Source organism: Schistocerca serialis, chromosome 2 (assembly GCF_023864345.2).
Source record: "Schistocerca serialis cubense isolate TAMUIC-IGC-003099 chromosome 2, iqSchSeri2.2, whole genome shotgun sequence".
Taxonomy (NCBI): Eukaryota; Metazoa; Arthropoda; class Insecta; order Orthoptera; family Acrididae; genus Schistocerca; species Schistocerca serialis.
This window is the reverse complement of record NC_064639.1, coordinates 802,984,410-803,009,874: the sequence shown is the minus strand read 5'-3', so window position 1 is coordinate 803,009,874 and position 25,465 is coordinate 802,984,410. Positions and strand designations below refer to the sequence as shown.

The window sequence follows — 25,465 nt, the reverse complement described above, 5'->3', positions numbered from 1 at the left end:
GACAAAATTAAACAAACTCTACACTTCATTCCGTGGAACAGAAACTGCAGACAGTTTACGTGCGCCTCTGAGACATAAAAAAAATAACAAAAATAATGTTATTTATGCATGTTTTGTACCTTAAAACTTTCCATCCGCATTAACGTCTTTGTATTTACGTACCGATAACTATATACACTGTCATATCAGTTTATTTTTCTGCCACAATTATAATATCAACATGATGTTCATCCGCTGTGCATATATCGACTCTTCAGCTGATATGTCACATTACCAGCTGTCCAATAGAGAATGCTACCGAGTTGGAAGTTGTGTGGTGGCGTTTGATGAGTGTCGAATCTGTGCGAATGTGAACGTTGTAATTATAATGTAAACCTATTATTGTTAAACCGTAGGTAAGTCTGGTTATACCGATAATGGAGAATAAAAAAATGGTTTGCCCTGGGAATGGCATTTATGTGGTGCAAGGGGAGATGACAATACTCCTGACAGCTATGCGAAGAGGGGCTAGGTGGTCGTCACATTCATACCAGGTAAATATTATTTTATATTCTGTTATGCAGCTAATATAATTTGTACATATTTGTCTGAGAGCTGTCGTACTGTTAATTGCCATAGCCTACTTACAACAACTATTGACAGCTTTTGTGGATCGTAACCAATTCGTTTTTATTCGTCTGTTTTGTTCCTTTCTAATAATAAGTGGTACACGGTTACAACAGGAGAAAAATCTGTGCCCAATGGCTTCACTTAAAGACCGAGAGCAGTGGCAATAGCTTAGTTGTCAGTGCTAACAAACAAGCAAAATTACATGAAATAACTGCAGAATTAAATATGGGTTACATGACGAATGGATCCATTAAGACAGTGCGGCGAAATTTGGTTTGGATGAACTATGGCAGCAGATGGCCGACAATAGTGCCTTTGAAATGACTGCACAACATTGCTTGCAGCACCTCTCCTGTTCTCGTGACCATATCGGTTTGACCCCAGACAACTGGAAAACCGTTGCCTGATTAGATGAGTACCAATTTCAGTTAGTAAGAGCTGATGGTAGGGTTAGAGTGTGGTGCAGACCCCACGGAGCCATGGACTCAGGTTACCAACAATGCACTGTGCAAGCTAATGGTGGCTCCATAATGGTGTGGGCTCCATTTACATGGAATGGTCTGGGTCCTTTGGTCCAACTGAAATGACTGGAAATTATGTTCACTTGGAGACGATTTGCAACCGGTTATGTACTTCATGTTCCCAAACAAAGATGGTTTTTTTATGGATGACAATGCACTAGGCCACAATTGGTTGCATTTGGTTTGAGGAACATTGTGGACAGTTTGAGCAAATGATTTTGCCACATAGATCGCCTGACATGGGACATAAGAGAGGTTAGTTCATGCACAGAGTCCTACACCGGCAACACTGTCTCAATTATGGGCTGTTATAGAGGCATGTGGCTCAATATTTCAGCATGGGAATTCCAACAATTTGTTGATTCCATGCCACTTGAGTTGTTGCACTACGTCGGGCAAAAAGTGGTCTAACACAATATTAGAATGTATCCCATGACTTTTGTCACCTCAATGTATGATTGATTGTATAACAGTAAAGCATATTTACAGGAATCAAGTAAAGTGTAGCCATAGTTAACGTGGCGCTGATATACATAGTGACCTACACTTATTGAGGCAAAGTTCAGTGTCAGATTTAAGAATTACCAGCTGAAATATCATAAGAAATGAGCAGCATATAAATTGGATGATGATAAAATATACAAATGCAACCACAGACTTAATAGGAATAAGAAGTTAGAATCTAGGAAACCTTGGATGACCCCATAAATATTGTTTGACAAAAGGAATGGGCTGAAAGAGAAAAGCCCTGCTCAGTATAAAGCAATTGAAAATAAGATAACAAGACAGTTTTTTTTGAGACTATTGAAAATGTATTTCACAAACACTCTTCAGGTAGAAAATTTTGCCATGACAACCTCAACATGATACAGGAATTAATTTTTTTTTGCTAGAACCTAGCACTGCAGCAGATGGATGAAGAACTACACGGGCACTCCAAGACTTGTGGGATCAATTTTGTATGTCATCGTTGCCAAGACGTACCAAATAACAAGCTAGACACTGGTGCATTCATCCTCATTTTGAGGGGGGTTTCACTGTCAGAGTGGTCAAAATCATGTGTTACCAGTGTGATGTGAAGTCATGTTACCCAATCAGATGTGGTGTTTTAAATGCCAGTACTTTGAGCATATGTTTTTTCAGCATGCATACAACCCAAGTTTTGGAGGCTAGCCTGCCACATAAGGAAAATTCATCTACCTGTGTCAGTTGCAAGAAGAACGCCCTCCCCAATCGCTGAAATGTTTTAACCTCCTCAGGGAATGCAAAATCCAGGAATTGGAGGTCACTTATGTTTCGAAGCTCAGAAATATGATGGTGATTTGCATCCAGTCTAGGTGACATTTATTTTTGACACTACTGTGGCCAGGCGGTGAGTAGTACCTGGTCTATTTACTCTCTAAACACCATCATCTTGTATCGCGCCAGTAAACTTGACAGGTGGGACAATAGGTCCTCCAGACTCTTGATTCTTGCAGGCTCATCTTTGAGAATCAGTCCCCTCATTTAGCCACAGAAACAGCTTTCTGCTCTGATATTCACCAATGACACAGCTCCCTATTGGGAACCAGCTCACTGGAAACTTAACATACCAGAGGCCCAACACCAGCCATTGGCTGAGGGAGCGATGGATTTTGGGTTCCAGGTATGCCTGCCCTTCTTCCATTCCTACACCCTTAATAAATAAGCTCTCATAAGAATCTCAGCTGCCAAAAGTTGTGAAAGAGAAGAAGGTGAAGACAAATAGTCTTGGGAGAAGGCTACTCTGGTGGATATTGCTATTCCTTTTTTCAGAACTGCTACAACTAGTTTCCTCTTGTTGTGTGATCTGTATTTTGTTCTCCAAGAAAGTCTTCACTGATGACCATTCCCCAACTCTTTGAGGTTACCATACATAGTCAGAAATGTACTGGCCCTAAGAGATCAAAGTAAGGAATTGGTTCACACAAATCACATCAGTGAGAGGATACTCCTACATACTGTGTTTGAAGCTTTAGCAGTGCAAGTTCTAAAATGCCCAGTGATCATCATGTGAAACGTTTATTTACCATCTGGCAGGATGCTTACTTACCTTGAAATGATCACCTTAAACCAAAAACTCGTCCCCCTCCCGTTTCTCCTACCTGTTGAATGTGCACAACCCCTGTAGGTAAGCACTACTTCATCTGGTAAGAACATTCTGATTGATCATCTTCATTCCAGTCTTGATCTGTCTCTCCTCAGTGACAGTTCTCCTACCCACTTCAGTACTGCCCATGGCACCTTTCATCTATCAACCTTAAATATCCTCCGTCACTCTTGTGGCTTTATCACAATGGTCTCTACACAGTGATCTTTGTCGCATGACTACTTCCTGGTGATCTCATCACTTCCTTGTCATTGCCCGACAGATCTTCACATCAGATTCTTCAAAGAGAAAAGCAGCAGTTGTATACCTGTGCGGTCATCTTTGCCACCTCTGTACCAGATTACACTGCCAAGTTTGGATTAGACATCTCTAACATAATCAACTGTGTTCCTAGAACTGCTGTTTTCCTTTTTACATGCCATCTCTACCATTGGCAGCTACCATGGCGAACCAAAACATTGCAACTACTATTCAAGTTCATCGGAATACCCTGCAGTGTCTCAACCAACATCCTTCACAGACCAGTCTCCTCCCTTTTAAATGGCTTTGTGCTAGGGCTCACTGTCTAATTAAATGCAGTAAGAGGAAACACTTGGAGCAGCCTCCTCCTCCATCCTCGGTGTGGGCCAAGCTCTGTAGTACTGTAGGTCACCAAAGAGATACAACTATTCTAGGTATCTTACTAATGATGGTATATGTTCTGAAGCATCAGTTCTTTTTGAACAGCTTGTGACCCATTTGGTTGTGCATTTGGCATCCTCTGCTTATATCAGTACCCTTTGAATGTGTAAACAAGAAGTTGACATCTCCTTGTCTTTCACCCCTGTCACACTGAATTAAATAATGAACCTTTCTCTGACGGGGAACTGCTTTAGGCTCTTGAAACATCACACACTATGGCTCAAAGTCTTGATTCAATTCATAATCAGATGATCCAACATCTGAACGTTACTCAAACATTCTGTCTATTCAGGATCTTCCACCGTATTTTCCCTTCACAATGGTGAGATGGTGTCGTCATCCCAATCCTTAAACCAGGCTAAAATCCAACATGTATCATCAGCTACCAACTGATCAGTGTCACCAACATACTCTACAAACTGCAGGAAAGGTTTGTAGTTTGGTGATTATGCTGGGTTCTCAAATCTCACAACCTTTTGTTCCCCCTATCAGTGTGGCATCTGAGAGGAGTGATCCACAACTAGCCATATGGTTAGGTTGTAAACAGCAATCCAGTAGACTTTTTCTAACAACCACCACCACCACCTCATTGCATTCTTTCCGGCTCTACATAAGGCATATGACTCCTTAGTGCCATCACAGTTTATTTACCCTCTATGACAAAGGCTTTTGAGGCACCCTACTGTTCTCTACAGGGTGACCAGTGAACGAGCACCAAATTTCAAAATTAAATATCTGGAAAACTGAAGGTCAATAGATGAGTGCAACAAATGGTATGTTTATTGTGAAAGCTGTAAGAATTTTATATGAACTTTATACAGAAGTTTCGAAATAGTTCAAAAAGCTGCTAACAGCTCAAGGTGATAAGGTCCACCTTTGAAAGATGAAGGGAAGTTAGTGTACAGAAGGAACAGGTTGGAATCATCTGTTCTCTTGGACAACATGTTTTTCTTGTACTGGAATACCATAGGTTAGAACCCAGTCCTACAGCAACAAGGCACAGGTGTCAAACATGGTGTAATATTACAAGGGGATGCAATGCAAAAACCATTGGCAAGCTGTTCTAAAAATTAGAATGGACAGACAGTGTGGCTGACAATCCAGTGGGGAATGTCGGCCCCTAGGCAAATTGTAGCTACTCCTGAAAATGTTGCCATGGTTTCTGGAATTATTCAGCAAAATCCAACAAAATCTATCTGAAGAATTGCAGTAGACTAGTTTGAAGCATTCCAGTATGCAGAAAATATCGAGATGGAGCTACACATTTCCATTCAAAATCCAGAGCCACCAGTCCATAACTGTATGAGCTGTGTGACAGTGGGCTGACTTTGCAACCACATTTTCACAGTGATTGATAATGAAGCATTTGACATTGGCTGCATCTGGTTCACAGATGAAATATACTTCTACCCGAATGGAGTCGTGAGTAAACAGAATTAGTGACGTGGGATTACAAAAATCCTTGTTTGTGAAGCAAAACCACTGTATTCTCCCAAAGTTTCTGTTTAGTCTGTAGTAGGCAGCAGAGGCATAATTGGCCCTTTTTTCATCTGAGAAATGATCACTAGTGAACATTACATTGCAATTTTGGTACAATTTGTTGCGTAGCAGAATCAATACGGCACTGAGTGTTTCATACACAAGATGGGATCAGACCACATCACTCCGAACAGTCGTTTCTCTTTCTTGATGAATAATTTGGCAATTGATTCATAGTGCGGGATTATTGCAAATTTACTAGTGCAGGAATCATTTGGCCTCTATTTGCCCAAACCAGCTCCTTGTGACTACTTTTGTGGGGCATATTGAAAGACACTGTCTGCTGGAACCACCCCACCATGTTGCGTGAGGTTGAATTGGCAGTCTGTGTGGCACCTGGGTCCATTTCTGTGGAGACAGTACAGGATGTGATGACAATTTTCATTGTTTTTTTTCTGCCACCTGCATATTGGACATTTAAAAAAGATCACAATTTGATTGCACTGACTGTTTGCAAATGTTTAATTTAATTGTACATGCTGATAGTGTGTGAGCTTCACAGTGCCATCTGCTTGCAACTTTTCGAACTAACTAAAAACTTATGCATAGCTTTCTTATAAAATTCTTACAGCTATAACACAAACATACCTTTTTGCAGCATTCATGTATCTATCTTAGTTTTAGAGATATTTAATTTTGAAATTGGGGATTCCTTCACTAGACATGCTAAATTTGTCAGTTTTTATCCCATTTGAAGAGGCTCCGTATTGAGTGTTATTTTTCTCATCACTATCAGTGGAGTAGTGATCTTTCAGACCAGTGGTCACCTCTGTGCTGTAAGATGACAACTTTTGTGTATGATATACCTATCAATCTGTAGCTTTGACTAAATGACAGTTTTAAGAAACCATCTGAATGGTGACCTTCATCTGGACCCCAGGCTATGGTGGGATCCTGGGGAATGAACTCGCTGATAGCTTGGCCAAATTGGCTACCAGTAAACAGTCTCTTGAGACCGATATTCTGGAAACTGACCTCTGATCGGTATTATGCCATCAAGTTTTAGGGATCTGTAATGTGGAATGGCTCACTCTGACTCCACCAATCAAAATATGGATGATACATGAGACTAGCCTCCATGCAGGCCTCTCCCAAGGACTCTCCTGTCCTTTGCCAGCTCCGCATCAGCCATACTTGTCTGACTCTTAATCGTCTCCATCGCAAGGACCCATCCCACTGTCATGGTTCCTGTTTGATGATGGTCCGCATTTTGCTGGACTTTTCCAACTGAGCCACCCACTGGTGGAATCTTAATCTCCCTGACTCATTACCCCTGTTGTTAGGAGACAGTGCCTCAGCGACTGACTTAGTTTTATGTTTTATTCATGAAGGGGGGCTTTTACCCCTCTCTTTAAGAAAGGGCCAGCTAACGTTATCGGCTCATTCTAGTGTTGGCAGAACACTGTTGCCTACTCTGCCCAGACCAGACTACAGTTTTTTGGGTTTGGTGGCCCAGCCCGGCCCACAACCTACCTATTCTTCTACTCTTCCTCCACACCCCTCCCCCCTTTCATGTAGTCTGTTCGACTTGGTCTTCTTTTGTCTATGTGCTCTTCTTGTGCCCTGTCCATGTTGCTAGTCTTTCCTAGGCAATTTGAGTGGGGTATTACTGGTAAGTGGCAGGAGTGGGGGACATTGTCCTAGCATTGCACTCTGCTGTCGGGGCTTCCAGCTGCTTCCTATATGGCGCACTTCGCCTGCCTTTTTTCCTGTGTCCACCTTTCTTCTCTTTTGTCCCTTATCTTGCCTTCGTTGGACTTTGGTAGACCTTGGGGTTTCCTTCAGCTGGGTTTTGCGCGGTAGGCCATCTCTGATGTGCAGTCATGTAGACCTGTCTTTTCAAGGAAAAAGGGTCGGATGACCTAGTAGTTTGGTCCCTTTAATCGTCCAGCCAACCAACCCACCAACCATCTGAATTGCCTCTGTGTGGACTGTTTCTCATGGCTGTAAACCCACTAAATTCAAGTCATGCATTTCTGTTGTACGACGGTCCATTCTGACCCAGAACTTTATTTGGATATCCAGCTCTTGGGCGTTGTTGCACATTCCTGATATTTGAGGCTCCTCTTGATTAAAAAGACTCATGGCTGCCTCATATACACTAACTAAAGGCTAGCTACATGCAAAAGTTATACACTTTCTGCTTCCTTGTCCGCAACTCCTGGGGTGAATCTTGTGCTACTCTCATATTTTCTGGGCCCTGGTTTTTTCCACATTCGACTACGGTTGCCATTTTTATGGCTCAGCGGCACCTACAGCTTTGAAGTTCTTGTACCCAGTCTTCATTGTGGAGCAAGACTGTTCACTGGCTGCTTCTAGACAAGTACTTAAGACAGTCTCCTTGCTGAAGTAGTGATCTTCCATCTTCACTTTCAGTGATACCAACTCTCGTTCACTTGCGCAATCACCATCTCGCAATTTCCTGATCACAAGGGTCGTAAGCCCGCTGTCACATGTCCTTGGATGGGATTACCACTTGGAATGCATCTGTCTAACCTCGTTAGGATGTGGTCCCCATGTTTTCTGCACCTCTCCTCCCCAGCCACCCTTGGTTAGGGGACAGATCAGGAGTTAGAACCAGTCTATTTCAAGGTCCTAAAGTTCGTTACCCCAATGACCTATCATCATCTGTGTCTCTTTATTTTTCAGGAGTAACATGATGCTACTATTTTTACACTAACAGCTCTAAAACCATGATTAAAATGGGATATGCGTTTACATCTCTCGCTGGTCAGGACCATCAACTGTTGTGGGAACGTGTAGTGTTATTAAGGTTCAGTTGATGTCTTTTAACAGAGCTCTCCTTTTTATTGAAAATATCCTCCTTGACATCATTTTAATTGTTGGTGCTTCAATCAGCAGTTTCCAGCCCATTGATTTGTCTCATCCTGTATGATATCTGCTGTTCATGACCTTCTCCTTGACCTTATTATGAGAAGGTGCTGCTCACCATATAACGGAGATGCTGAGCCGCAGATAAGCACAACAAAAGACTCTCACAATTAAAGTTTTCAGCCATTAAGGCCTTTGTCAAAACACACACACACACACACACACACACACACACACACACACACACACACACACACAAAATGCAACTCGTCCACATGACTGCAGTCTCAGGCAACTGAAACCACACTGCGAGCAGCAGCACCAGTGCATGATGGTAGTGGCAACTGGGTGGGGGTTCGGAGTAGGCTGGGGCAGCTAGGGTGAGGGATGTGATAGTATGGTGGGGGTGGCGGACAGTGAAGTGCTGCAGGTTAGACCCAATTCCAGACCTTTACAAAAATCAGTCAGTTACTGAGACCAGTTAAAGATGTAGCCGGTCCCAGAATGCCTGTGGTCTACAAGGTACCTTTCAAGTGTGGCCCGTCTTAACACCAGGCAGACAGTACGCACTGTGGAACAATCGAAGGAGGAGCATGAGAGGTGGTACTGCCTATGCTACCCCGAAAAATCTCCTTTAGTTGAGCATGCTTTAGGAAATGGTCACCACATAAAATTTGATGAACCTGTGTCATGTCTTGCACCAGCAGCTCTGGGAACTATGTCATTAAAGAAGCATTGAAATAAAAATCACCATAAGACACTGAATAGAGATAGTGGCCTGCAGCTCAGCTCAGCATAGGGTCCAGCGATTGCATGGTTGAAGCGGGTAAGTCGAAAACTGAGTCAGTGTACACTCATATATGGTGATGCCATGAGCACCAGTGACATCGCAGCCAGCAGCTAGTGTACAGGGTAGTTCAGGAGGAATATCATATAATTTGTGAGGTGATTCTACGTGTGAAAATAAACCGAAAAAGGCCTATGAACATGTGTCCAGTTTTTGATCCATACGAAACTGGAGTGGGTTGAAGACTACACGCATCCATGAATGGATATGAATACAGGTGTGAGTATTACTTATCGAAGTGCTGCCTAGGTGCTGTGGTGGACAGAGTAATGGTGGGACAGGTGACTGACCCACCCTACGAGGGGTGTGGGGGTTCTCAAACAGATGGCAACACAGTGACATTGCACAGAGGCAACAGCTGCAAGCATATTCAGTGTGCAATCCTGAGTTGGATCAGCGAGAAGTCATGAGGCCGTATGCATATAGTTCTTGAGTCTTGTTTAATTGGGAAGTTCCATTGTGTCCGTGTATACAAACACGTCACATACGCTCACCCATGCAGAATACACAGACATGTTGTTTGTGTACAGGTACTGTAATGGCAATACCCATGCTGCTGTGAGAGTATACCAGAGATGTTTCCCTGATTGACAAACCCCTCTGCGCCAGGGAATTTCTGAGAGTTTTTCAAACATTACGTGAATAAGGAACACATACCCAGTGTATGTGTAACTTCAGAACGTGAGGCTATCTAGTCAGTTGAGGAAAGGGAAGGCATTATTGCAATGGTGTCCCACCACCAGTACACAGTGCATTAATACTTACACCACACCCGTGTTTGAGACCATTGGTTTAGAAATGAATTATTAACAGTAACAGAATACTAAATGTATCTGAATCGTTACAGTTGTAAAAATATTAAAGGAACTGTCTGTTGTCTACTTTATGTGGTTGGCAGGTTGTGAAAGCCTTCGTTTTTTCATTTTGATGGTAAGATCAATGCAATTACACACAGTTTTAAAGCAGCTGAATGACTGTTATAACAGTGCAGATGTTGAAGCAGAAGAGGTGGTGTCATTGACATACTGTAGTTCTGTGACCTGAGTAAGATTTTGTGAATGAAATGTTGCGAGATTGAAGAGACCTCCATCAAAACAAAACTTAATCTCCATGCTTTGGTTGTTTGTAGGTGATTCATACAGCATGGCAGCCATGTACAATGCTAAGAGTGTTAGAGCGAGCACACAGCTTTGTTTCAATCACTGAGTGATTGAGAATGACTTGGATGCAGAGTCATGGTGAAGAACTTGCGCAACCGTGCTATCGTGAAGAACTTGAACCAATTCCACATAATGTTCAGAACAACCGAAGTGTCTCAGTAGTTTCCACGAGACAGATTCACATTCTGAATCAAAAGATTTTCCCAAGTCATTGAAAACTAAGTATAGAGGCTCCTGTTGCTCTCTTCATTTCTCATTGACTTGTCTGTCCCAGATCATAATATCTGTTATACCTCTAGAGGCTCAGAAACCACATTGAGATTCAGGCGAAATGGTCTCTGAAATGATTGGTCGATTTAATAGAATTCGAAATTTTACCTGCAGTTGGCAGCAGTGATGTACCTTGGTAGTTCACACATGTACTATGGTTGCCTTTCTTCAAGACAATGATGGTGGTAACATTCTTAAAGTCAACAGGTTCTTCTGGGGTTAAGAAATTAAGAGGATGAGTGTAAAAAGTATAGTCTTTGAGGGTACATCTCCATTTAGTACCAATTCCAGAGGGCTATTATCAGGACCAAGAGTTTTTTGTGGTCTTAGTTGAGTGAGTGCTTTGATAGTCTCTGTATGTGGGTGGAACTGCCATCCATGGTTATTGAGGTTGCTGAGTGACATTGTGAAGAAAGTCCTCAGCAACATTGGAGGCACAATTTAGAAGCTCAGAGAAATGTTCCTTCCAAAGCGTTAAGGTTTTTTCGTAGTCAGTTAAAGTGATGGAATTGTCAGCAGTCTTTAGTGTTCCTGACAAGGATCGAACTGGTCTGTATGTGTCCTTTGTCTGCACACAAGTTTTGCAGGTCATGGGCATCAGATAGTCTTTACAGTTCTTTGCTTTTTGTTGCAATCAGTTTTTCTTCATTTCCTTAATTTGTGCCTGCTTTTCCCTGTAACTTCCATGAAATGTAATTTTTTCACACCGCGAGAAGGATCTTGAAGGATAGATGGGCTTTCCCATTTGATATTGATCAGACACATAATTTCTTTGTTATTTTCATCAAACAAGTTTTGTCTTTTTTTCTTTATAAAACCTATTTTTTCCTCAGACTCAAAAATTATTTTCTGAAGTGTGGCCCACTCCTCATTTGCATAATTAGTACTGACTGGATGATGAACCAGCTTATTTGGGATTGATTTTCTGTAATCTGCGGCAGTAAATTTAAAGTTACGAAGTGTTGAATTTCCACTTGGGTGGGTTGTGGATGGATCTTTTTGGTTTGCAACAGATCGAGATTCTCAGCTGGCAAAAAGGAACTTATGATCTGTCCAGCAGTCATCGACATTTCTTGCAGTCCTGGTAACAAGGACTTCCATTTTATCACATTGCTTAGTGATGATGTAATTGAGGATATGCCTGTGGTTTAAGTGAGGATGCATGCATCCAAGTGGTCTTGTAGTGGTTAGGTAAGCAGAACTGAGTGATAGTAATAGTGTTCACATTCAGAGCATAGACCAACCATCACAGTGCTTTGTAATTGATTAACTTTAGCAGCTCTGGTTTTGAATTCATCATGTAATAACAGTTTATCTCTAGGTCGTACTTTGGTGATGGTTTAACCCAGCATCCAGGGTGGAAGCATATGCAGAGATGTCATAAATTTGCCTTCAGAGAATGGGATTCTGAGACAAACAATTATTTCACCGGCAACAGTTGGAGTTACCTCATGATCATTTACCAATGTGGACTTCACGGTGATTCTAGCACCATGAATGTGACACTCTCTTATCTTTTCCCTTTCAGAAAATGTCATAACCTGAACTGAACTCTATAATTTACCTACGCTAGACAGTCTGGTGTCACTTAAGACAGTAATATCAATGTTAACTGAACCGAGGTCATGGGTGAAAAGCACTGTTCTTGTCTCAGGCCTCTTATCTTTCAGATCAAGTATGGCTGGATCATGGGGCATTCCTATTATTAAAGTTTTTGTAATCTTCATGTTTATACCACATCACTCACTGGATGTGGCCTCCCAGCCGGCTGAGAGACTACAGATGTTTAGCCTATATTTTCTAAGGCCTTCCCCATTCAGGGTGGGCAGTGGTGATCCTAAATAGGTGTGTACAAACACAATTATAGGCCCAAATTCCTGAGTATCAGTGGGGTCTCAGAGACAGCCATTGTTATTCCATTGCCGTTGGACTTGAGATGAAGGTATGACAGCAAGAAAAACAGCTACATGTGGGATTCTGTTTAAGATGGACCTCAGCGTGCAACAATGTGACACATACACTATGATCTTGGAACTGTACTCCGCTGCTGAAATGAAATGTAATGTGATGTGCAATTTCTAGTACTTTGACTTCAATAGACTTCTGTAGACCTGAAATACCATTGAGTTAAGCCTTCACAGCCAATCCATCTGACATGATCTCATCCACCTCCATGACACCCCTCCCTTCTCTCACTCCAGGGGCTCACTGCTCTTTGGTGAGAACGTGCTTGGCTACCATTGGGATCCCAACCTTTGCAGCACTACTTCCTCTTTCTGTGCTGCCAACCTACAAGTCGATTCTCTTAAGTCTTCTGACTTTCCATCAGATGGTCCTTTTGGTGCAGTCCCTGCTTGGACTTAATTCATAATTTTGGTCTTGATTTCCAGTTTCACTCTCGGCACTATCTTCACCTTACATTAACGATTATTTGGTCCCCATTATTGGGTTTGACCGGCCAACTTTCCCAAATTTTACAGAAGTGTGCGTCATGCAGGGGAGGTTGCCCACTGTGGTGTATGCTCTGCATCTATGCCCTTTAACCCTGGTACCCTACCTTCCTGTTGTTTTAGTATGCTCAGAACCCAGCACAGTAGCAGTCCCGTTTTGTGGGAGGGGGGAGAGGATGTCATCAAGTACCTGCACGGTGGTAGCTCCTGACCACAAAGGGATCGCACTGTTAGTGCCTGTGCTGCACACTCACCATGTACGCCATGGAGTATGTGCCCGTCATTACTGGGGCATGGGGACTCCCAGCAACGGATTACTGGCCTGGTAGCCATTGCTGTAGCTGGGTGGCACCCATGGGGAGAACCCCCATTTGGAGTGGATGGCACTATGGCAGATAGTTTGAACATGAAGCAACTTAAACTTTCTCCTGCTGTAGTCACACGGTCCTAGTAGTCTCTTCGAATGGAAAGGCCTCGTATGTTGTTGTTGTTGTGGTCTTCAGTCCTGAGACTGGTTTGATGCAGCTCTCCATGCTACTCTATCCTGTGCAAGCTTTTTCATCTCCCAGTACCTACTGCAGCCTACATCCTTCTGAATCTGCTTAGTGTATTCATCTCTTGGTCTCCCCCTACGATTTTTACCCTCCACGCTGCCCTCCAATACTAAATTGGTGATCCCTTGATGCCTCAGAACATGTCCTACCAACCAATCCCTTCTTCTGGTCAAGTTGTGCCACAAACTTCTCTTCTCCCCAATCCTATTCAATACTTCCTCATTAGTTATGTGATCTACCCATCTAATCTTCAGCATTCTTCTGTAGCACCACATTTCGAAAGCTTCTATTCTCTTCTTGTCCAAACTATTCATCGTCCATGTTTCATTTCCATACATGGCTACGCTCCATACGAATACTTTCAGAAATGACTTCCTGACACTTAAATCAATACTGGATATTAACAAATTTCTCTTCTTCAGAAACGCTTTCCTTGCCATTGCCAGCCTACATTTTATATCCTCTCTACTTCGACCATCATCAGTTATTTTGCTCCCCAAATAGCAAAACTCCTTTACTACTTTAAGTGCCTCATTTCCTAATCTAATTCCCTCAGCATCACCCGACTTAATTAGACTACATTCCATTATTCTTGTTTTGCTTTTGTTGATGTTCATCTTATATCCTCCTTTCAAGACACTGTCCATTCCATTCAACTGCTCTTCCAAGTCCTTTGCTGTCTCTGACAGAATTACAATGTCATCGGCGAACCTCAAAGTTTTTATTTCTTCTCCATGAATTTTAATACCTACTCCGAATTTTTCTTTTGTTTCCTTTACTGCTAGCTCAATATACAGATTGAACAACATCGGGGAGAGGCTACAACCCTGTCTTACTCCCTTCCCAACCACTGCTTCCCTTTCATGTCCCTCGACTCTTATAACTGCCATCTGGTTTCTGTACAAATTGTAAATAGCCTTTCGCTCCCTGTATTTTACCCCTGCCACCTTCAGAATTTGAAAGAGAATATTCCAGTCAACATTGTCAAAAGCTTTCTCTAAGTCTACAAATGCTAGAAACGTAGGTTTGCCTTTCCTTAATCTTTCTTCTAAGATAAGTCGTAAGGTCAGTATTGCCTCACGTGTTCCAGTGTTTCTACGGAATCCAAACTGATCTTCCCCGAGGTTGGCTTCTACTAGTTTTTCCATTCGTCTGTAAAGAATTCGTGTTAGTATTTTGCAGCTGTGACTTATTAAGCTGATAGTTCGGTAATTTTCACATCTGTCAACACCTGCTTTCTTTGGGATTGGAATTATTATATTCTTCTTGAAGTCTGTGGGTATTTCGCCTGTTTCATGCATCTTGCTCACCAGATGGTAGAGTTTTGTCAGGACTGGCTCTCCCACGGCCGTCAGTAGTTCCAATGGAATATTGTCTACTCCGGGGGCCTTGTTTCGACTCAGGTCTTTCAGTGCTCTGTCAAACTCTTCACGCAGTATCATATCTCCCATTTCATCTTCATCTACATCCTCTTCCATTTCCATAATATTGTCCTCAAGTACATCGCCCTTGTATAGACCCTCTATATACTCCTTCCACCTTTCTGCTTTCACTTCTTTGCTTAGAACTGGGTTTCCATCTGAGCTCTTGATATTCATACAAGTTGTTCTCTTATCTCCAAAGGTCTCTTTAATTTTCCTGTAGGCGGTATCTATCTTACCCCTAGTGAGATAGGCCTCTACATCCTTACATTTGTCCTCTAGCCATCCCTGCTTAGCCATTTTGCACTTCCTGTCGATCTCATTTTTGAGACGTTTGTATTCCTTTTTGCCTGTTTCTCTTACTGCATTTTTATATTTTCTCCTTTCATCAATTAAATTCAATATTTCTTCTGTTACCCAAGGATTTCTACTAGCCCTCGTCTTTTTACCTACTTCATCCTCTGCTGCCTTCACTACTTCATCCCTCAAAGCTACCCATTCTTCTTCTACTGTATTTATTTCCCCCATTCCTGTTAATTGCTCCCTTATGCTCTCCCTGAATCTCTGTACAACCTCTGGTTCTTTTAGTTTATCCAGGTCCCATCTCCTTAAATTCCCACCTTTTTGCAGTTTCTTCAGTTTTAATCTACAGGTCATAACCAATAGATTGTGGTCAGAGTCCACATCTGCCCCTGGAAATGTCTTACAATTTAAAACCTGGTTCCTAAATCTCTGTCTTACCATTATATAATCTATCTGATACCTTTTAGTATCTCCAGGGTTCTTCCATGTATACAACCTTCTTTCATGATTCTTAAACCAAGTGTTAGTTATGATTATGTTGTGCTCTGTGCAAAATTCTACCAGGCGGCTTCCTCTTTCATTTCTGTCCCCCAATCCATATTCACCTACTATGTTTCCTTCTCTCCCTTTTCCTACACTCGAATTCCAGTCACCCATGACTATTAAATTTTCGTCCCCCTTCACAATCTGAATAATTTCTTTTATTTCATCATACATTTCTTCAATTTCTTCGTCATCTGCAGAGCTAGTTTGCATATAAACTTGTACTACTGTAGTAGGTGTGGGCTTCGTATCTATCTTGGCCACAATAATGCGTTCACTATGCTGTTTATAGTAGCTTACCCGCATTCCTATTTTCCTATTCATTATTAAACCTACTCCTGCATTACCCCTATTTGATTTTGTGTTTATAACCCTGTAGTCGCCTGACCAGAAGTCTTGTTCCTCCTGCCACCGAACTTCACTAATTCCCACTATATCTAACTTCAACCTATCCATTTCCCTTTTTAAATTTTCTAACCTACCTGCCCGATTAAGGGATCTGACATTCCACGCTCCGATCCGTAGAACGCCAGTTTTCTTTCTCCTGATAACGACATCCTCTTGAGTAGTCCCCGCCCGGAGATCCGAATGGGGGACTATTTTACCTCCGGAATATTTTACCCAAGAGGACGCCATCATCATGTAATCATACAGTTAAGCTGCATGCCCTCGGGAAAAATTACGGCTGTAGTTTCCCCTTGCTTTCAGCCGTTCGCAGTACCAGCACAGCAAGGCCGTTTTGGTTCATGTTACAAGGCCAGATCAGTCAATCATCCAGACTGTTGCCCTTGAAACTACTGAAAAGGCTGCTGCCCCTCTTCAGGAACCACACGTTTGTCTGGCCTCTCAACAGATACCCCTCCGTTGTGGTTGCACCTACGGTACGGCTATCTGTATCGCTGAGGCACGCAAGCCTCCCCACCAACGGCAAGGTCCATGGTTCATGGGGGGATGCAATGATGCAATGAAATACAATCTCAACATGTTCCCTTCCCTGGCCATGCCATGGGAGGAATGCAGGATTAGGTGACAAGGAGGAAAAGTCCTCTTCTCCCCCATTATGAGGTAGACTCTATGAAACATCAAAAGCATTGAGATTCATCCTAATATTTGACCACTTCCCATTGCTCTAAGAGATCAATCAGTTTAGTCCAAAGTATGCCGGCCGAAGTGGCCGTGCGGTTAAAGGCGCTGCAGTCTGGAACCGCAAGACCGCTACGGTCGCAGGTTCGAATCCTGCCTCGGGCAGGGATGTTTGTGATGTCCTTAGGTTAGTTAGGTTTAACTAGTTCTAAGTTCTAGGGGACTAATGACCTCAGCAGTTGAGTCCCATAGTGCTCAGAGCCATTTGAATAGTCCAAAGTATGTGCATCTCACTTAATAGCATCTCATGTAACAGGTGAGTGGAGGGGAAGAATGGTGGAGAGAGCAGACAAGTATCCTTATGTCTGTATTATTGTTCAAATCACTGTGACAAAATTTGGATGTTTTAGTGTGATGCAGTCTTTTTGTGACAATACAGACTGCCTCCACATTGCTGCAGGTAGACAGACAGATGCTCAGGATAGGACATTGCACTCCTGTACAAATTTCTGATGAGAGATGACTGACATAACAGGGCTCCATTTTATCACAGGTTGACATCCATCACACAAGAATACCTACTCCATCTGTCCGAACAGTGTTCTAAGTGGGATGCATTGCCTCACGTCATTAATGTACTAGTACTGGCCTTCAGCATCTGCCAACATGTACTGTGACTTACCGGTCTAAATAAACTTCCTTTGTTTAGAGCGTCCAACAGTAGTGTTTCTTTGCCTATGCTAATCTCCACAACATGTGACACTTAATGCACAAAGGTAAAGTTTTGTGCAGGTGGATAAAGAAAAATGAATTAGAAATTAAAATTTTGTCGACTGTTTTGTTTTTAAAACATTGTGATATGTTGTCAGCCTTTCCCTTGAACACCATAGCTGCATCGGCTTCCTGTATTTTACTTCTCTGAGTAGGAAAAAATAAATATAAAACTATGGATTTTTTCAGGATGAAGGACATGATAAACTTATCAGAAGCTTCACTGATGTAAAAGAAGTTCTTAATCAGCTTGGTGACTTACGGGACTTGGATCCTAACCATTATCTGGGTAAGCTGGCTGTTTATTGAATGCTTTTGTATCCATACTCTTTGTAATGTAAAAGACAAAAAAAAGTCATTAGCTTTAGTAAAACAAAGGAGCAGTTTGGCTTTTGAAATGGATGTAACCAAATGGACCACTTACAAGTAATGGACAAAATTGTAGAAAGTAGTAATGTGTATTAATACTTTGCTCTGCAAAAGATTTTTACTCAATTTCAACAAAATTTGTATCTACAGTATTTGTGAAGAAAAGAGGTAATTCAGCCTTCATTATTGTAATAAAAAAATTAGGTATTAGTGAGAAACTGAAAGAAGTTGGGCAGGAAGATTCCGCATTGCAATGGATGTGTGTTAGTTGAGCGTATCTTAACCATCATCTTGTTGATCATATTATGCCATTTGCCTCTGGCACAGGTAGCCTTAAGTAGCAAATGGAAAACATAATTAACTAATTTTAAAAGTAGGCTTGAAAACCAAATGTAATAAATCTGCACTAATGTATATTCAGTACATTGAAAATGCAGTAACATAAGTTAAGAATGAAGTCATAAATTCTGTTGATGAATTTTTGCATTTAAAGTATTTGAAGATGGTGATGGGACAACAAAAGAAATACAGAGAATAGTGTAAATATCCTGCAGTGCTTTTGGTAAACTAAAGATATTTCTAAACTTGACTATAAGATTTACAATCATTGTGTATTGTCAGTTTTCACTTAAGACACTGAGATAGACTTCCATCATGAAAACTGTTCAAAAACTGAGGGTTGCTTGAGAACTAACACTTCTTGAAAATTACTAGGAGAGACGGGAATACTAATAAATGGATTAAGGAATAAACTGGAGGTGAAGACATATTTGTCCCCCCCTCCCCCCCCCCCCCCCTCTCTCTCTCTCTCTCTCTCTCTCTCTCTCTCACACACACACACACACACACACACACACACACACACACACACACACACACACACACACACACTAAGTAAAAATTTATTATTTGCTATTCTTCCTGTAGCCATGTTTCTGTCTATAGTGTAGATGATGAAAAACCCAAATTTTGTCTTATGTCACCAACATGTTTATTTTAGATGTATGTGAGGAAGACAAATTTTGATTAGTGCTCTTTCAGAAGTTTACTTGTAAACTTCCATGTGTTCATGTTGGTGAACAGACCCAAGAGTTTTCTAAATGACCACATTGGCAGCAGAAGAATTACACTTAATTAGGATTCTTTCTGTGCCCCTCGTGCACCCACCTTCCTCACAACTAGACTTTTGTGCTACCTTCTGTCATTCTTTCTGACAATTATTACTGTTATGCACAGTGTTCATGAACAGACTGTGTGAGTAATTGTACTGCTTATAATACAGTTATTCACTGTCCTAAAAGTTTGATTTTCTTAACTTGCTGCATCAATTAAGAGTACACAGTACACAGTGCTCAGAATAGGAATGGTTCAATGTTTCCACAAGGATTGATCACCACCTCGTTTTCAGTTGCTATTCTATAGAACATTATTTCCGTGTATGTTATGAATTTTACAGTCATATAGTTCTAACTTTATGGAAATCTATGAAAATCTCTGTATACCCGTTTCATTTGATACTCAGTGAGATCCACATGTGTCTGAAGTATTAGGGTTATCACATTTTGTGTGTCTTTTGTGAGCAGTTTTAGCATGACTTACTGATAGATCAATGAAAAACTTCCTATATGTTACTGCATCTTCTTTCTCTTTCTGTGTTTGCTAACTGTTGTAAAAACTTTTGCCATTGCATGGCAGGTTATTGAAGGTTTCACATATTAGCAGAATAAAAACCATAAATCAAACAACTATCGATGAAGTGGTAGTTTGCAGACAAGATTTTTTGTAGTGTTGCCCATGCTATCTTTCTCATTGTCAAAGATGTGTGTTGCCAGTGTTAAATTATTAAGTAATCTGTACATACAATAATATATAATCCTAAAAATGTAAAAGATGTTTCCCTGACAGCATTTTGATGATCATGATCACAACAAGAAATTAAAAAGCATTGGAGATTGAAGGCAGTGAGAAATAAATACAGGTTGATGGATGGATGAAATGTAATAGTGAAACTGAAACACTTTTCTGGAGACCATGCAGAGAGCCTCTTTAAATTGAGAAACATGGTTAAAACAGTAGTTGTAGATTACATATACTAGCTTCAGTCCTGACTGAGCTTTCTCTGTTGTATGAAGTATAGTAATTTCATTGCAGGCCCATTTCTGGAGGTGATTCGTTCTGAGGAGACAACTGGTCCAGTTACTAGCTTAGCACTTTCATCGGTGAATAAGTTTTTGTCTTATGGCCTGATAGGTAAGCAACACTTCAAATAATTATTTGATACTGAAAGTTTCCTAACTTTTTCTATTTTTTTGGATATTGTTTAGCATGCTAAATAACTTCTATAATGGGCAGCGATAAAGTTTCCATTCAGAGGCCTATACTAACCCCTTGCCTAAGTGTTGGTGCTTATATATCCACATCGGGTCACTGTTGGTTGCATATACTCTGCAACAATGCTGTCAAATGGAAACTTTTCAGTTGCCTCTTGTGTAATGTTGTTGCTTCATTTAACAGCAAATAGTGAGTCAGTGCATTTGGTATTACAGGAATGATTCACCTTGATTGTACTATAGAAGAGATGATTAAATCATTTTTTTAAATAATATATAGGTATTGTGTGTTTTGGTGTTGCATATTTAAGGTGAGCATATATGATATGATCTATGGTAATGGATTTGTTATTTTTTAAAAAAAAAATCGAATTAAATGTGTATATAAAATGTCCCTGTATTCATATTTTCTTTCTTTGATTGGAAATACTATTAATTTTTCTGCTTCCTACATTTCAAATCTCACAGTTGTCTGTTCACCTTCAGTCAGTCTTTTTTTTTTATGTATTTTTCTGGACAGTACTCATAATATATTTAGGAGTCTCATTTTCCTCAATTCTCCTAATATGGCCGTACCATTCCTGATTTGTCTGTCTTCATACAATTTATTTAGGTGTCAGTAATAATAGTGTTCAGTTTGATTTGAGGATCCTGAGGTTAGGCAGATGGTTGTGTGAACACGAAGTAACCATGAGGATAGTTAATTTAAATATAAATAATTGTCAAATAATAACATATTTGTATAAATTTAAGGTGGTTAAAGGATAAGTTGTAAACGTATATTGGTAGAAATAATTAGATTGGCAGATGTACGTTGATAATGGTGACTGTACCTGTACTTAAACACTTTCATGTCCTCTGTGGACTGTTAGTTACAGATATTTTTGACTATTTATTGTGCTGTCTGTCAAAAGGATTATCCATCTCAGCTCAGTTTAATGTAAAAATTTGAAGAATTTCAGGAAAGTCAACTACAGCTACCATATTAACTTCGCTGAATGTCTTCCACCTCTATCAGTTCTGTCAGACGTCGAATTGAGACTTGTAGGGTATATTGTTGATTCTTTGTATGTACTCCCCAGGCAGATTGCCACTCTTTGATGGGTTAATGCTTGACTACCATGGGGCCTAGTCTTTGCAGCATCTTTTTCCTTCTGTGCTGCATGTCTATCCTCTTGCTATTCGTTTTCCCCTCCCCTGGGGAACAGGTCTGGGTGTTTTTGAGAACGTGTTCCGCATTTTCAGTGGCTGATGTAAGAGCAGTCTCACCACTGTTTTTGGTTCCTTTTTTTCTTTCTTCGTTCGCCTCCTTCTATCCTTCCACCGCTTCGGTGTTTGAGGTTACTCTTTTTCTTCTTCCATCTTGTGAGCTCCTGAAGGCTGGTTCACGCATCTGACGCATAACAGGTGACTGGATAATGCATAATTCCCAGCTCCGTGTTGACAGGTAGGGTTTGAATGTATCCCACGTATCCCCTGGTACAGGCCAGGCCCAGCCCCCCAGGGGGTCCACAACTCTTTTGTGGACACGTGCGTAGCGAGCACGGGACCCCGAGCTAATGTGGCCCTCCTTCCTTTCCGGGCTGCATACCTTCCCTTTCCGTATCCTTCCCCATCCCCCATCTTCGCCCCCCCCCCCCCCCCCCCCCCTCACATCTGGCTCTTTCCTTCCCTTTCTCCCCCTCTGGGAGTATGGTTTGTGCCTACGTCCGGAGACGGACGCTTGTAAATGTACCACACTCTTCGCCTTCCTTGCTTGTATGTCTTCATCTTTCTTCGTCCTTCTCTTTTCCTTACCTCTTCTCTTTACCTCTTCTCTTTCCCCTTTTCTCCGCTGCGGCGTTTGAGACCTCTCTTCTTTCCTTTCCCTGTCTCTTTCTTCCTCCCTGTGCGTGTCTGAAGGCCGACCCACGCACTTCCATGCATAGCCGGTGACGGGGTAACGCGTAATTCCCCGCCCCGGGTAGACAGGTAGGACACGTACATACCCCCTGGTAACGGCCAGGCCCAGGGAGGGGTGATTACCCGAGCTGATACCTTCCGAAAGTGCCGATTGGTTCCTCCGTCCGTTTGTCGGGAGGTGTGACCTGAGGTGTGAACAATCACCTAAGGCGGGTGTGCCCTCGGTGAGGGCCCCCACAAGGGAGGAGCGCGCCATCGGAGACGCCGGTAATCATGGGGGATTCTTCCGCAATGGTTTCCTCACCTTCCACTATGTCTGCTCACAAACGTAAGTTCACTGAGTCTCAGCCACAGACGGTTCTTCCATCGTTGCCACATTTCCTTGTTGTTTCTCGGTCTGACGAAGGTCACGACTTTTCCACGGTCAACCCTTTCATTATTCAGAAAGGTGTCGACGCAATTGCGGGTCCTGTAAAGTCTTGTTCCAGATTACGGAATGGCACCCTGTTGTTGGAAACACACAGTGCCCTCCAGGCTCAAAAATTGCTGCGTACTTCTCTGCTCCACACTTTCCCTGTCCGGGTGGAACCGCACCGTACCTTAAATTCCTCGCGTGGAGTCGTTTATACACGCTCCCTCGATGGATTGTCTGACGAAGAAATTCAGCACTACCTGTCTGACCAGGGCATCACGGCTGTTCATCGGGTTATGAAAAGGGTTGACTCGAACATCATTCCAACCCGCACTGTCTTCTTGACATTTGACAAAGTTCAACTCCCATCAAAAATCAAAGCAGCCTATGAGATAATTTCCGTTCGCCCTTATGTCCCAAACCCTACGCGTTGCTATCGATGTCAGCGGTTCAATCACACCAGCCAGTCCTGTTCCAATCCGGCCAAATGTGTTACGTGTGGCAAGGATGCCCATGAGGGTGCTTGTCCACCTCCATCCCCTCGCTGCATCAACTGTATGGGTGACCACGCTGCTTCCTCTCGAGATTGCCCCGTTTTTAAGGACGAAAAACTCATCCAGGAAATAAGAGGGAAGGAAAAGGTGTCTACCTTTGCAGCTCGAAAGTTACTCGCCAGTCGACAGCCCACTGTGCCTCAGAAAGGAAAATACAGCACTGTCCTTGCTTCTCCTCGGCCAACAAAGGAGGCGGCCACGCAGACTTGCGACCTCACCTTTAGTACCACGGTCGTCAGATCGGCCAGTGCAAAGATCGCCCGTTCAACCTCACCACTTTCGCCTGCCCACTCTATGGCTCACCCTTCGTCGGGTTCTGCTAAATCTCGAGCCCAAAAGTCAGACGCCAAGTCTTCAAAAAAAGAGCATTCTCGTGAAGAGTTTTTACGTACCGCAACTTCACAACCATCGGTTCCTCCTTCCTCTAAACATCATACTTCCAAGAAGGCTACGAAGAAACACAGTTCCTCTCCTTCTCCGCCAAGGCATGTCCCATCTACAGCACCACCTGGCGGAAATCGCCCTCGGCCGTCTTCTGTGTCGCCGAGGCGCACTGCTGGTGGCCGGTCAACTGGCCGATCGTTGGTGGCAGGAGCTGCTCCTGACCAACCTATGGATCAGGATCTTCTGCCTTCGACTGAATGCCATTCCATGCTGTCGGTCGCAAGCTCTGAGCAGTCGTTGAGTTGACAGCACCCTTGGTCATGTTCCTCCATTTTCTGTTCACCCTATGTCCATTATCCACTGGAATATCCGCGGCATTCGAGCCAATCGGGATGAATTGTCGATCCTCTTACGATCCTACTCGCCGGTCATCTTCTGTCTTCAGGAAACAAAGCTGCGTCCCCATGACCGCTTTGTTCTCCCTCATTTTCAGTCCGTCCAATATGACCTCCCCTCTGTTGAAGGCACTCCAGCCCATGGAGGACTCATGATTCTGCTCCACGATACTCTCCATTATCACCAAATCCCCTTAAACAGTTCCTTCCAAGCTGTCGCCGTCCGTCTTTCCCTTTCTGGATACACGTTCTCTCTTTGTATGGTATACATTCCATTGTCCACACCAATGGCACGAGCTGATCTTCTTCATCTTCTTGGTCAGCTTCCACCCCCCTATTTGCTGGTTGGGGGCTTCAATGCCCACCACCCGCTTTGGGGATCTCCACATCCTTGTCCACGTGGCTCACTATTGCTAGACGTCTTCCACCAAGCGGATCTAGTCTGCCTCAACACTGGGGTCCCCACATTTTTGTCTGCCTCCACGACAAATTTATCTCATTTGGACCTTGCGGTCGGTACTGTTCCGCTAGCTCAGCGCTTCGAATGGTTCGCCCTTGATGATACACACTCGAGTGACCACTTTCCATGTGTTCTCAGACTGCAGCCTCAACTGCCATATATGCGCTCGCGACGCTGGAAGTTTGCCCAAGCCGATTGGACACTTTTTTCGTCTCTAGCGACATTCGATGACCGTCGCTTTCCAAGCGTCGACGATGAGGTCACACATGTTACCGACGTTATTCTCACAGCTGCGGAACGTTCAATACCACGCACCTCCGAATTGCCCCGGCGCCCCCCAGTTCCTTGGTGGAACGAGGCATGCCGTGACGCAATACGTGAGCGGCGACGTGGTCTTCGCATTTTCCGTCACCATCCAACTTTGGCCAACTGTATCCGATATAAGCAGCTCCGTGCGCGATGCCGTCGCGTCATCCGCGATAGCAAGAAGGCAAGCTGGAAATTCTTTATTAGCTCATTTAACACCTTCACTCCCTCCTCGGAAGTTTGGAGTCGGCTTCGACGGTTTTCAGGCGCGCCTAGTTTCTCCCCGGTCTCTGGGCTCACTGTCGCGCATCATACCTTAGTGGACCCCGTCGCAATTTCTAACTCATTGGGTCAGCACTTTGCTGAGATTTCGAGCTCTTCCAATTACCCGCCAGCGTTTCTCCCGAAGAAACATGCAGCGGAAGTGCGACATCTTGCTTTCTCCTCTCAAAATCACGAAAGCTACAATACTGTTTTCTCCATGCGGGAACTCCAACATGCCCTCTCTTCTTCTCGCTCCTCCGCCCCAGGACCGGATGGTATCCATGTCCAAATGTTGCTGCATTTATCAACCCGTAGCCTGCGTTACCTCCTTCGCCTTTACAATCGAATTTGGACCGACGGTACCTTTCCCAGGCGAT

The 25,465-nt window shown here is 42.8% G+C and overlaps 1 protein-coding gene across 3 annotated transcripts in view; it reads left to right on the top strand.

Annotated features, from left to right (window-relative positions):
* The first annotated feature begins 288 nt into the window (after nucleotides 1-288).
* The window catches only part of LOC126458048 (Golgi-specific brefeldin A-resistance guanine nucleotide exchange factor 1), a 317,427-nt gene continuing 292,250 nt past the window's right edge, over nucleotides 289-25,465 (top strand). For all 3 annotated transcript variants that reach the window (XM_050094843.1, XM_050094842.1, XM_050094841.1), the window contains exons 1-3: nucleotides 289-533; nucleotides 17,902-18,001; nucleotides 20,233-20,331. In XM_050094843.1, the coding sequence (XP_049950800.1) occupies nucleotides 417-533; nucleotides 17,902-18,001; nucleotides 20,233-20,331 (316 nt within the window). In that variant the 5' untranslated portion in view covers nucleotides 289-416. The remainder of the gene's footprint in view (nucleotides 534-17,901; nucleotides 18,002-20,232; nucleotides 20,332-25,465) is intronic.